The following is a 14,708-nucleotide window of genomic DNA, read 5'->3' as shown; positions in this document are numbered from 1 at the left end:
ATATGTATACCAGAAAATTTTTATTTAGACTATTGGTGTTTCTTAATTTTTCATTTACGATACTATCTATTTGTCTGATTTTTGTATTCTAGTTTAATAAAAACAAACCCCAATTGTACATGCCTAAACATGGTATGGTGCAAAAGATATGCATTGTAATAGGATTTCGAATCTTAGAATAAATTGTTTTAATAACACAACAGGTGAGTGGAGATAAACAACAATTGATCAATTTTACAACATTACACATTTATTAAAAATTTTAGCAAAGCAAAAAAATAAAACTAATGCCAATTTTAATTTTACAAAGTTAGTTTTGGGTCATCTTTATATAAAGGGTCTGTGAAACTGTACGGCATCATTCCAGTTACTCGTGCCACTTCAATTGCTCTTTTAACTTGGCCGTATTTTTTATCACAAAGGTTTAAAGTGTTCTGAGGTCGAATAAGTCCGGTGAAAGATGAAACAAACTGAGAAAGCAACTGTTCATTTTTGTAATCTACTTTTACACCACACAGAGTACATCGTTTGGGTAATTGTTTAAATGGATTTTCCATTTCAATTGGAGAATCGGGATCAGAAGAAGCTTGTCTTGATCCTGCACACCTTACAGGTTGAAGCAAAATGTTTGACCTTAAACTGGTAAACCTGATGTGTGTATGTGGCTTAATCAACTTTAAAGACAACATATTTACTTTATTTATTTGTATCTGAAAAATTAAATATCAATATTGCAATATATATATATAATATATCATTAATATATATATATATATAATATATCATTAAAATATTATTACGAGAAAAATTGACTGAAGAAAAAAGTGCTGGATTGTGGGGAAATCTCAAAACTCTGGCCATCTGCTACTTGAAATTACGATAATAAATAATTATAACCATACGACTTATTATCCGAATGTCACTCTCTTTTTTTTCGATGGCATGCAAACCGTTACACCACAGAGCCGACAATACTTAACAGAACGAAAGAGCGTATATAACCTACCTAATTTTGGAAAGATGTTTTTACTAGTGTTTTATATGTTTATAAAGGTATTTTCAGTATTTAAGTAATTTGTTTTATACTTATTACCAATTTAAAGTGTTTCTTTGTGTATTTTTTTCAAAATTTTAAACTTAATAAGAGCGCCGACTTGTGAAAAGAAGAGAGTGACATTCGAATAATAAGTCGTATGTAATTATAATACGTAGTCATTCGAGCTGAGCTCTGTTTATAGCATTAGGATTTGATTTATTATTACATTAAGTAAGCTGTTTTTTAAAGGGCATTTCCATGTTGTAAAAGCCAGCACTAGTGAAGAATCTTACAGTATGTTACAAATTAAAATGATTGAGTGTGTTTGAGGTTGCAGGTTGGTAGTCAGGAAGCAGAGGCTAGTAAAGGTTAGTGGTTGGTACGTTAAGCAAATAACTCAAGAAAAGGAGTGTCCTCTAGCATCTAAACGCCGTTTGTGCTGTGAAACATACGTTTGCTAGAAACAGATCAGTCGATTAAAATTCCTTACACTAACATGTAAAAACCTCTGCTGCTGGCTCCTGGCTGTCTAGCTAAACTGGAAAGGATTTGCATGATTAACAATAAGTATCCACGTTTAATGTAACTTCAAAAAAGTTTGTAAAGTTACTGTTACTACCTACGCGCATGTGCATATCTAGTACAAACGTAATTTCTGAGGTCGTAGACGTTCCACGATCTATAATTGATTACCATACCGTATTTTACCAATTTTTGAAAAACGTGTGCAGTGCTGCCAAACAACAACATTTACACACGCAAACAAATAACAAGACAAGAGATTTAAGACCTAATGTGTGAGCACGTTTAAAAATAATAATTAGCATAGTAATAATTATGCCTTTTAAAGGCTTTTACTACAACAGTCGACTGTGTGGGATTAAAAAACAAACCCGTAGTAACCAACAAAGCGGGTTTCAATTGCCATTGGTGGCTGTGAAGCAGTAAGTAGTGTAGCAATCCGCGGGGCTATAGTAGAATGCATTTATACATGTGTAGGTAGAATGCATTTATACACTCATAAAGACCTATATAAGGTATGAGGATTGGGTAATTGGTAAAGAATAAATGTTAATACGCGTGGTACAACTCCCGTACGCCGTATACCCTTGTAAACTTACATTAGTTAACCTTGTCGTCGCTTAAAAACAATTGTTCTTGTGAATTTTGTTAAACTGTAATTACGCCGTAATGAGGTAATGTTAGAAGTTAATATTATTTATATGATGTTTAATAATAAAAAATAATGTGTTAATACGATTAATGATAACGCAGTATAAGAGTAGTGTTTTTAATGCGTCCCCACTTAAATAGTAATAGTTTGATTCAGTCGTGAATCGGTGTGTGGATTCCTTATCTCACCAACACGTCAGTGTTTTTGCTATGTTAAAGTACATGAGAAAAGTAATCGTTAATTAATCGCCAATCATAGGGTTTTAAATAATAAACGCTAGAATCAAGAATTGAGATAAGTGCGGAAAAAAGTCGCGCAAAAAAACAACGATCTATATGACCACTGACGTGCTCAAAAACGCAGGCTACATTTGTAATGAAACACCACAGACATACTGCTGTATTACTAAATGTACCGTTGCATATTTAATTCTGCTTTATTATTATTATTATATAGCACCTACATGCCACTCAGTTTTGTACACGTTTTGTTGAGGTCCCTTAAAAATGTGCGGGTTGCGCGTGGTTGCGCATATTGTCTTAAATATAACCAAAAATCAAAAAGGGAGTTAAGAGCAAAAATGTGATTTCCTAAACAAGAGATCAAAGACCTAATGCATAAGCACGTTAATTAAACTAATTAACATAGCAATGATTAACCATTTTACTACAACGGTCGACTGAGTTCGATCAAAAACTGTTAATGCGTCCCTACTTAAATGGAAATAGTTTGATTCAAGCGTGAATCGATGGCGCTAGCTTTAATAGCCTAAAGTCCCGGATTCGATCCTCGCTTGCCGCAACAATTAATTTGAATATGTTTTTTATAAAAAGAGATATAGCAGACTAATACTATATATACTTTTTAATTATATTTGCATACTAACGTAAACAAAGCCAAAAGTTACCGATTGCTGTGTTACCAACGAGTTTCCGATGCATGGCAGTTTACTTGACTCGCAAGCGTTACAATCATTAATTACTCATTAATTGGACGATTTTAAACACTATGGTTTATAAGACTGGGCTTAGTTAGAATTAATTTATGGACTACAATTGATTAATCAATGTTAAAGTACATTTTAAGTACGAGTTAGTGCCTTAAACAAACAGAAAAGTATTCGTCAATTACTCGCTAAATAGGCGATCATATGCAGTAGCGTTTATAAAACTATGTTTTTTATGACGAATATTAATATCTGTAATTACTTTTTTTTTCGAATTAACAAAATTAATATTTGAATCGGTACCGCTGGGGCTAGTGCCAACACTTTATGTTAGTAGCACGAGTAGAAAGTATCGAAAGTGGCCGCTATAATTATAATATTTCAGGATCAGTTGGTCCCACCAGGAACTGTAAATTATAGGTAAAATGTGTGTTTTTAACGGAGGGTCGTAATAAATTTGGGCCGGGTGGACATTGTGTTTATTCTGACCTACTGCGCATGTGCAGTAGCGTCTCGGCGCATGCGCATTAGCGACCGGTACAAATATATCAGTCGGAACCAATATATTACGACACTGACAACGAAACTTAAGGTATTTTTTTTAAACTTACCTTACACCAAAGTCTCTTTAAATTAATAAGCCACCCTTTTTCATCTTAATTATGGGTCTTTATGAAATCCGAAAACGCCAACACCTTGAGTGGCATTCTCGGCTACCTACTAAACTAGTCGCCGCCTAAATCGACCGACTAAAATTTAGTCGGCCGATTTCGACAGACTAACTTCTGTAATAAGTAATGCACAGAATAGTAACTGTTAAAGCAAACGCTATATACGTGGTTTCTAACTTTGTATCGCTGACAAGTACCAAATAAACACACGCAAACCGTGCATTTGTTTGGGCGGTTCACGCTCTGTGGGGTCCGTAATGGCGGACATAATCGCCCTCTGATGTGGCGCTAAATATAAAATGTACTATAACTTAAACCCTAATTTAATAACTGCACTTTATAGTAATTTCAACTTACAGTGCTTCACTACACGGATCGATCAGTTTACCAATGGAATATATTGTTACGTATTATAACAGTGGTATGGTCCGGAACGCTGCTTTAACGGTCAAGCGCGGGACCTGACTGCTGTAGTCTGTTATATGTTATAAGCTACACTGAATACGACTTTACTATAAAACATGTAATTTAATCAAAACTGTATAAAAAGGAATGACTCTAAAATAAACGCTAAACTGTTGCTCCACATAAACGACAACTAGATACGGCAACAACTCGATACGGCTTTGACTCAACGATGAAAAGGTTCGAAGAAAAAGCGCGCGGTGCATGGCACGTGACACGCAGCAATTTGACTAACGGCAATAACGGCAACAAAGGAACACGCGGAAACGTTAAAACAAGAGTAAGAAGTTGTGGGTAAATAACACTGATAAGGAACGCAAAAAAACATGACTATACAAACAGTAACAAAAAAACACAAAAGAACGCAAATAGTGAGAAGAAACACATTTAAAACTAAACTTTAACAGAAAATACAAATATTCCTAAATAATAAAAACAGTGCGCTGGTCAATAAAATCGGTGCTAAATCACGATATTATAATACAGTATATAACATTTTTACATTATACATGTTTATAACAATAAATGCTTTTTACAAATTGTGTTCGTATATAGATTCAGATATTCAATTAAGCAAAAATGCTAGGAACCAAATTAAAACTAATAAAAAGTTGTTTATTCGAGACGGATTAATAGTAGAGGATAAATTGTATACGCAGGTTTTTGTTTGATCAGTTTGAAGAAATTCAAACGAAGTTTTGCAGATGCAGGTATAACCCCCAGTTTCGTTGGTGCAAGATATTGCGACAGTCGCCCCACCACACAATGTAAGGTCACAAGCCACTTCAGCTGTATTACAACAATTACGTAATCCAAGCTATATGTTAAAATTGGAGACTTAATGTACATTATGTATATTTAGTTTAAAAAAGTTGACTATTAGTTATAGGCTTGTTCGTTTAAAACGTGAGAAATTAACATTTTTTCGATTTTTAGTTTAATTCGTCAACTCGTTTTAGTCTCACTAGTTCGTTGTAGGCAACAAATGTTACGTTTGGTTGGTTTTAATTGTTGCTTATTAATTTCGTGAATTTGCTGGTATATACACAACGTTCTACTACAGATATCTCTATAGTACGCCATGTATACTCTTATATGCATTTATTCAAAGTTTGTATAGTGGGATGGGGGTATATGGGACACCTTTTTATTCTATTTTCTCGACATATTTAGTAGTAAACAAAATCGTATACTTACGACTCCCACATACCATTAGTAATTGTTTAAAACGCGATTAGGATATTTAACATTATGTGCTATAGGTGTCTCGTCTCCCCTCACCCTACTAAATAACAATAAGTAGAATTCTATATGAAGGCAAATATACCTGATTTTGTTGACATTGGTATTGCTGTGGTCGATATCCTGAAGCTTTCGGATGAATTTTCGGTTGGTAGTCTTGTTTGTTCTTTAAAACGTACGTATATAGTATTATTCTTTAATTCCCAAAGTATTTCCAATCAGTAGAACGAATAAAAATAGTAGTGTAATGATATGTGAGGTTTATATAGTTTATAAATTATATCCGCATTTTTTCTCAATAATAATCTCACATTTGAGGTATTTAGGTGATATAGGGGAAAATGGGACACCTGTTCGTTCTATTTTATCGTCCCTTTTAGTAAGAAACGAAGAACATTTTTTAAAAAAAAGTATAAAACCGTACACGTACGCTTCCCATAAACGGTTATTGTTAACTGTTTAAAACAAGATTAGTATATCTGGATATCATGTGCTAAAGGTGTCCCATCTCACCCCACAGAACTATACAGATAATACCGTAACAACATACACCATTAGATGGTGTGGTAATGAGTTTTATGAATACTTTTGCTAATATTCTGATTAAGTATTTTATAAAAAAGTAAACTTATGAAAGTTTTGTTTTATAAATAAAATAAACCAGGTTTAATTAGTACGTGTTTGAATTTTATTTTTGTGTGACACTACTAAAAAACAAATATTTTGCTCTATTGCTTAAGCGTGACGAGTAAAAACCACCAGTTGGTCTTCACTGTATTTAGATTTAACATTTCAGTTTCCGTTGATGTCGTGATTTCATGCATGAACATGCCGTAAATAAAAATAAATAAACGTCACTGTATTATATAAGAGTAAGGTGTGTTGGGTTCCACTTATTTTTTATTTGTGATTCTATTTGAGCAATTTGATAATAATTTGGCAATTCAATAAAAAGATAGCAAGCTACCTGTTGTTTTGGGTGGAGACGTTGCTTTGAATGAACCCATAGTTGTTATTTCGACTCCATTCACTGCAGTTGTCGTTTTAATTGAATCGGTATTTGTCGTTTCGATTAAAATGTGAGTTGTTGTTTCGGGAGATTCTGCATTAAACATTTTACTTTCTTTCAAGTTTAACTTTTGATGGAAGGTTCGTATTTAATTAATATCATGTAAATGCTCTTCCCTGTTTACACCGACGTTTCGACGCCCTTTCAATGAACCTTCACCAAAGTAATATTTATCAATGTTCTATTTGGCTCATTTAAAAAAGAGGGATATTTTTTTCTTGTATAATGTTGATACTTTATACAACCCATCAGTGGCCACTGGGTTGGAGCAACTGCCGTTAAGTGTCTTTTCCCAAGAACATATGGCCAGGATTGTAGCAGCGACGAGGCTTTAACTCATTACCTCTGGGCTATATACAGGTATGCGCGCTAACTGCTTTGCCATACGGCGCGGACAATTTGGTTCATATAACATAGTTGCAAACCTTGACACTAATTTACTCATTTTTAAAAGTAAGCTACTGCCATTAACCAGTATTTATCATGTTTTCTAACGTTATTCTAACAAACGTTTCCGGAAGATTCACATTATAGACTAAAAAATAAACAGAACTTGTACCTTTTACTGGATCCCTTGCTGGGTTAGTGCATAGACTGTCTTTACAAGTGTCCTCGACTGCGCATTCGGAGCATATTGCTCCGGTTTTGTAGGGCTGCTTTTGTATAATACTTCCATCGGACAGTTGCACCCTTAAGAATCCATTGATTTACAATGTTAGTGTAAGCTCTTTCATAATGTTTTCGGGCGCCAATACCATGCGCAATATAGAATCATATAATATAGTATAGGGTGAGAAAAGACGGGACTCGGCGCCTTATATTTTCAAACAAGTATTCTTTTACCTGTACCCAACCAATAATGGACGAAAAAATGTTACAGTATTATTTGACATTATTCTTAAGGTTCAACCAGTGCCCGGCAAAAATGAAAACTGTTGTTAAGTATTTAATTTCGGTGGCATACCTACAATATTTTTCCATTACTAAAAAGTGTAAATAATCAGATGTTCAGTTTGAATGCTCGCTGAATTATATCAAAACTTCCGAAATTTTGTAGTCTGCGAGTTTCGAATCATCAATCCAGCATCGTATTAATACATAAACATGAACAAAATAGACAGGGGTCCACATGCTTTTATATGGGGATATTAAAAATATCGTTTTAAATTTGGATAAATAAAGTTTACATATAGCAAAGTAACGAGCAAAGTCAGTTAATTTCGGTAGGTTAACAACAAGTTTCAGAATTCTGTTAATGTAAAAATATCTTAACTTTTTGTCCCATCTTCCCCCGTGTATACATTGCAGTTTTGTTATAGATTGCCAAACTTTTAAAGGTTTGCTTTAAACTTAATAAATTATACTTCAGGGGTAATTTAAATATAATATACTGTTATAATAACAAGATAATGTATGAGAAATATGATCGGAATTCAGTCACTTGCTCTTGGAGATAATTTATAAGAAGTGGCTTGTGCAAAAAACAGTGTAGCATTACCCAACATGTAGTAAAATATAAACTTTATTCATTGTTATTATTACCAAAATATTTCATATCACTTCGTGGTTTTACGAGTATTTGTAATAATAAAATCACTTATTAATCAAAATTAAAACGAATTTTAAATTGTCGCGTCTTACACTGTGTGTTTTCGAATTAGTAAAATTAAACATGTTGTGCGAATCACTAAATAACTGTAGTTATGTTTTAACGTGTGTACTGAATTGTTGTTAATTGATAAAGGTGTGATAGAACTAATTTGTGGTAACACTAAAACACCGTCTTGTACTTTGAATACGGAAATATTATGCAATATGTGCATAAGTGTTCTGTCTTCCCCATTCTATTATATGTTACATACAATCGTAATCGGAATATACAATATATATATGTGAAGTTTTATAACATTATAACACGCGTGTCTAATATCATTCCCTCACGAGTTAACACATGTGTTTATCTGTGTTAATTTAAACAGCAATCCGCCAATGAATATTGTGTATTTACAAGGAAACATACGCCCGCAGTGGTACCATATTAAGCCTCTTGCCCAGCAATATATCCTGTGGCTCGGATGCAAACGCTTACACTGTTACGGCGCCTCATACGTGAACAGTTGTGTTGGAGTTGGTAACTATCTCATTAAGCATAAATAAATTAAATGCAAATAGAAAATAAAATAAATGCAAACACGAACAACTCACCGTACATTCCCACCTCTTTCTCCGTAATTACAACTTACTATAAGACCGTTGTCCGTCCCAAAAACGTTTCTGACAAATAAAATGTAAGTCCAAGTTACAATAAATTAGCTGTTACTGTGTATTTAATAATAAAACGGTAAAAGTAAATCAATGCAATGTATTTATACTTGCTTGGAGGAGCAACCGCAGTGGTTATATAGTGCAATGGGTGGAGACGCGACACTTAAGCACATAATTGGCCAATATTTTCAAACTCAACATACATGACGATTTTAGGGTGGCATCACAAATTGGTATTATCATTCCTTAATTAATTGACAACAATTTAAAGAAATTAGTAAAATACACGACGAATTATTCATCGATTTGCACCCTTGGAGAGGGTAAGACGGGACAGTTTAAAATGTTTGTTATTTTTGATTAATAAGTGATATTGGAAATACACTTAAAACAACGAAGTAATATTGCACACCTTTGAAGTCAAATTCAAACATTTTTTGTCTTGGTCAACTACTACAGTTTTTAACATGAAGAATTGGCACAGTTCGAACAGTAACGGGAATTGTTATAGCAATTGATAAATAATGTATCTTAAAAATGCATAACAACTTGCAAGAACAGAAAATCAATTATAACTTGGGATCAATTTTATATTTTCGCCACAAATTGGGTATTTCTATTCTATATTTCGAAGCAAATCACCTGTGTTTTAATATACCGTTTCAAAAGGTATGATAGTAAAAATAATTTATCAACCACGGGTAGGCCGTGTATCAACCAACCTACACACACTGACTCCACATCCAACTTTGTAACTTTCCGCCCAAACAACTTGTTTGTAATGCCCGCATTCTTTCCCCGCCTGGCACGAGAGTGAATGGTAATTGTAATAAGACACCTGGGCGAAAAATAAGGCTTTTTGAAATAGTTGTTGTTTTTTATATTGTATTGAGTAGGCCATATATATATATAGGATAGGGAAATTTTACATTTCAATTTTCTTATCCCATTTGGTAGTAAACAAAGAGCATTTCATGAATTATAAAACCGTGTCCTCAACAGTCGTTAATTGTTTAAAACACGATCAGGATATTTAGACATTGTATGCTAAAGGTGTCCCATCTTACCCCACAGTACGACATATTGTTGAAAGTACTGATTCTCTGATTACTGACCTAGTGGAGAATTTATTACCTCATCGTACCAAGCTTGAGTCGTCTCATTAGGGAGAAGATCGGTATTTACATTCGTTCCAACCTTTCGTATGTTTTCTCCCACAGAAGAAAATACTGATGTGTGAAGACCAGAGCTATGAGCGAAATTGCAGTTTCTGTCCGCGGAAAAATATATTTTTTAATTATTGCTATTGGCGTCAAATGTTACGCGACACGACGACCATATAAACTACTTTTAAATTTAAGTCTAGTTTTAGAAGATTATAGAATTTAAGTCCGACGCTGTTGCAGTTATAGTCGTAACCAAAAAGTGGAAGAAGAACTTCAGCCACAGAGACAGGTTGAAAAAGATCCAAGTTTACAGAAAGATTAGTTACAGTTATTTTTAACCGCAAGAATAATTAACGTTAAAAGAATACAATATCAAAAAGTCTGACAGTCATGCTCCCGAATAATACAAGACAAACTGCAATTAAACACTTAGACATTGGAGGGTCAAAGAAAACACTTTAAATACAGTCAGCGGATGACGCTAAGTAGCTATATTGGTCAAAACAATAATTGTTGCATATACCTAATAGTAAAAAAGTAACAAACTAATTAGCTTTACTTTGTGTATTCTTCAGCAAGTGCCTGCAGTTCATTGTCCCATGACATCATCATCATGTTGGAAGCATTGGGAGATACGATTCTTCTAAGTTCGTTGTGTTTCTTCACGAAATCATCGTGATGGGCATCAGATAATATAAGCGTAATAAGATGATTATCAGACGCTCTGCGGTGTCGAGAGAGTAACCAATGAACTGTAAAATCCAAAATCAAAATGGTTAAAGAAAAACAACAAAAAGTTGTGAATTATATAGTTAAAATTATGGCAATAACACTATAACGTAAAAAACACTATGCTGAAGTAAACTACATGCAATATACATTACATGTAGATAGGTGTCATTCAAGTTCTGGTATGCAGAGTATAGAAAGTTATACGGTAACGTTTAACATCACGCTGAATCACTTATAACTATCCAAGCGTAAAAAACGTCACACGCGTAGTCTTACCCGACGTTATGGTGTTACCCAAAGATTTTTATGGGAAACGAAAATTTCCAATTATTTATAAAACTAATAGTAATAATATATCTAGGTTACTAACCTGCGCTATAGTTGTTGTGATATAGAATAACAAACAGACAGAACAAACTACTAAACAATACCAAACACGATTTTGGGATCGTTTTGAAACAACTTTTATCCAGCATTATTCTCTTTGCCTTCACCTTTTGAACTTCACTTCTGCATAAAACAAATGGATGAATCACAAAACAAAGTATTTACTACTTATTAGACGACTGAATAATAAAATAGAATTCAATGTTTTACCTTATATATATATATGCGATGAGCGTTATTTTTTGTAATTTAATGCAAACTAGAAATTTACCTTCAGTAGAAAGTTTATAATGTCTCTGTCTCAGCACTACTATGCATATTATTCACTTACATACGTGACACATGTAACGTACGGTCGCTACCTTCAAGCGTACACACAACAAAATATCAAGTTTCGTTACACAGATTACCTTAACTATAACTTTCCATGACTCATATTTGCTATTTACAATTCCGTTTAGCCTCGTATGACCACTGACAATATACAGTTGAACCCAACTGAATGAGGCAATGGTTCGATGTCTACCTATAGAACTGCAGATGATACAAGCGCACAAACTCGTTGAAGCATTCATTCGTTAAGAATCGTTTCCGATACATGTTGCGAATTTTAACATTAATCAGTACAAATTGGAAGTTATAAGAAGTGGCCTAATACACTATGTAGTTGTAATGTAAACGAACGGCGAAGACAAATGTTGTGGTAACACAACAAAGGTATACGAACAAAACGTTGTGATGAGCCAACAACGTGACGACTTCCTATTTGTTTTGCGTAAACTATGGGTAAAGCCTCGTCATATCCGGTATCCATAGACCTAAATGATTGGTATTATGACATGATGTTTTTATTTCTCGGTAACAAAGTGGCAATAATCAGTTTACAAAATGTAGGCGTTGAAATTGTACAGTTTTCGGCTTTAGTGTTGTCGGTTTTGTGTACAATCTACTTAAGCGCGAAAGCAAATTGCATTATAAGTATGACGCAAAAGAAGATTTAATACGTATAGTGGTGTGTGTAAAGACGGGACAATTAGGCAAAAACTTCACAATATTTTGAAAATCAAAATAGATGACGGTGTTTGAGTGATACCACGACTTAATACTATCATTCCTTTATTAATTGACAACAATTAAAAACAGAGTATATTAAAACACACGAGGAGTTATTTAGCGATTGGCGAACAGGTGTGACTTTACAAATTGGAAAACACACAGGATAAAATATGAGACTTTTTTATTTTTCGGAGCCCAATTCAATGATAATCAGGAAAATATTGTTTCAGAATTGTTCGACAGTATTATTACGACTTCATAAAACGCGCGTCAAAGCCGATTGTTTTTAAATATTAAAAAAATATGTAAAATAGAGACAGTATATTTGAAACAGGTAAAAATGCAAAATAGTAAGGTGAAATTTTAAATTCTCGCTAAATCATAGTAAAGCCGGTGAATTTTGTAATTGGCTGATGTGAACGATTCAACAAGTTTCATGGCTTTATAAAGAAAAATTGAATCTTTCGTACAGCTTGATTTTGTCTTGTATAACTAGTTTTAGTAATGAGATATAAACATGAGGAAAGTAGGCAGGGGCGAATATGACTTTAATTTGGGATAAAAACAACAAAAAAATATTGTTTTAAAGTTATATATATAACTTTTACATGGCAAAGAAACTAGTACAACTGCTGGTTAAATTCGGTAGGTTAGCTACAAGTTGTAGAATACTGCTAATGTAAATATATTTCAATTTGGTGTCATATCATTCCCCACATTGTAGTTTCGTAGGATTTTATTGTAAAACTTTAAAAGGTTTGCCTTTAATTTAAAAATTTATACCTTAGGGGTGATTCAAATATAATATATAATAAAAAGATAATATATGTAAAATATACATGAGATTGAGAAATTCAGTCATTTGCACTTAATTTATGAGACTTACGTGGCTTGTGCAAAAAACAGCTTACCAATTTCCATTTTGTAGCAAAAATGTAAACTTTATTAATAGTTGTTCTAAATTTTCTGTTACTACAAATTCATATACATTTGTAGGATACAATATTTATCCATTGTTGTTCGAACAATACACACTGTTGTTCCAACAATACCAGTTGTCATACAATGGCATAATGTGGGTAATATGTTAAAAAACTATAGCAGTAGGGGAAGGAAAAGAAATGTTTCAATTAGATTTTAATAGCGTACAGTATTATTTTTGTTATTTACGTGATTGGTATTATTAAATCTACTTACCAATCAAAATTAACAATGATTTTAAACTGTCCCGTCTTATCCTGAGTGTTTTCAAATTTAAAAAAAATAACTTTGTTATGTGCGAATCCCTTATTAACTCATCGTGTGTTTTATTATATTTTTGTTGTCAATTATTAAAGGAAAGATAGTATTAATTCGTGGTATAACCCACAACACGTCATGTATTTTGATTTTGGAAATATTGGGCAATATGTGCTTATGTGTCCCATCTTCCCCACCGTACTATAAATAATTATTATAGTAGGGTGGGGGAAGATGGGACACTTTGTCAGACGAGACTTTTTTTTAATTTTCTTTTCACGGAACCCCATTTAATGATAATCAGGAAAATAAGGTTACAGAATTATTCGACAGTATTATCACGACTTTATTAAACGCCCGTCAAAGCTGTTTACTGTTTTTAAATATTAAAAAAATATGTAAAATAGAAACAGTATACTTTGAACAGGTAAAAAATGCGAAATAGTGGGGTGCTATTTTTTTAATGCTCGCTAAATTATAGTAGAGCCAATGAATATTTATAGTTTGCGTGTGCGAACGATTAAACTAGTTTTATAGGTTCATGAAACAACCTTGAATATTTCGTACAGTTTGATTTTGTCTCATAAAACCAGTTTTAGTTTTGTAAAAAAAAAACACTGAGATATAAGCTTGAAGAAAATAGGCAGGAGTCAATATGACTTTAATTTGAGATAAAAACAGCAAAAAATATCGGTTTAACGTTATATATATGAAGTTTACATGGCAAAGGAACTAGCACAGCCTGTTAAACTCGGTAGGTTAACTACAAGTTGCAGAATACTGCTAATGTAAATATATTTCAATTTAGAGTCCCATCACGGCCTACTAGAGATATCTCTAGTAGGCCGTGGTAATACCCAATTTGTAGCAAAAAAAAAAACTTTATTAATAGGTATTATCAATTTTCTGTTATTACAAGTTTATATACGTTTGTAGCACAGAAATAAAAAAGAATAGAAGGCGCATCTCCAATGTCGGCAAAGGAGAGAGCACGATACACTGTCTCTCTTTCGCGGGTCGTTCCCGTTTACTATTGTAGTCAATGGAGTCGATGACGTTTTGTGTACTTTTTCTTCGTTTTTTGACTTAATTTAAAGTTATTGTGTAAAAAAACTATTTTCTAATATATATATATTTCTAAAAAACTGTTTGTTTGAAATTTTTAATTAATTTTTTTTAAATAATTAAATTTCCTAAACAAGTGGTAAACTGTAAGCGTTAACGTACCAAATAACTAAACTAGCCTAACAAACTTGAATA

General features: G+C 33.0%; 1 protein-coding gene across 4 annotated transcripts; it reads right to left on the bottom strand.

Annotated features, from left to right (window-relative positions):
• Positions 1-711: 711 nt before the first annotated feature.
• LOC149728146 (GLIPR1-like protein 1) lies at positions 712-13,620 on the bottom strand. 4 transcript variants are annotated; one of them, XM_089888252.1, is made up of 10 exons: positions 11,564-13,620; positions 11,137-11,276; positions 10,594-10,786; positions 10,003-10,138; positions 9,591-9,706; positions 8,809-8,877; positions 7,163-7,293; positions 6,502-6,636; positions 5,620-5,700; positions 712-5,081 (listed from the first exon to the last, which is right to left on the bottom strand). In XM_089888252.1, exons 2-10 carry the CDS (start codon positions 11,240-11,242, stop codon positions 4,858-4,860), a joined length of 1,191 nt encoding a protein of 396 aa, XP_089744378.1. In that variant the 5' UTR covers positions 11,243-11,276; positions 11,564-13,620; the 3' UTR covers positions 712-4,857. The 4 variants fall into 4 exon arrangements, with proteins under 4 accessions (XP_089744378.1, XP_089744377.1, XP_089744379.1 ...); XM_089888251.1 differs by having other exon boundaries at positions 11,425-11,564; XM_089888253.1 differs by lacking the exon at positions 11,564-13,620 and adding an exon at positions 11,364-11,490.
• Positions 13,621-14,708: the final 1,088 nt, after the last annotated feature.

This window comes from Ciona robusta, chromosome 11 (genome assembly GCF_009617815.1).
Source record: "Ciona robusta chromosome 11, ASM961781v2".
NCBI classification, from domain to species: Eukaryota; Metazoa; Chordata; class Ascidiacea; order Phlebobranchia; family Cionidae; genus Ciona; species Ciona robusta.
The sequence above is the reverse complement of the archived record's forward strand: the minus strand, read 5'-3'. Positions and strand labels throughout refer to the sequence as shown.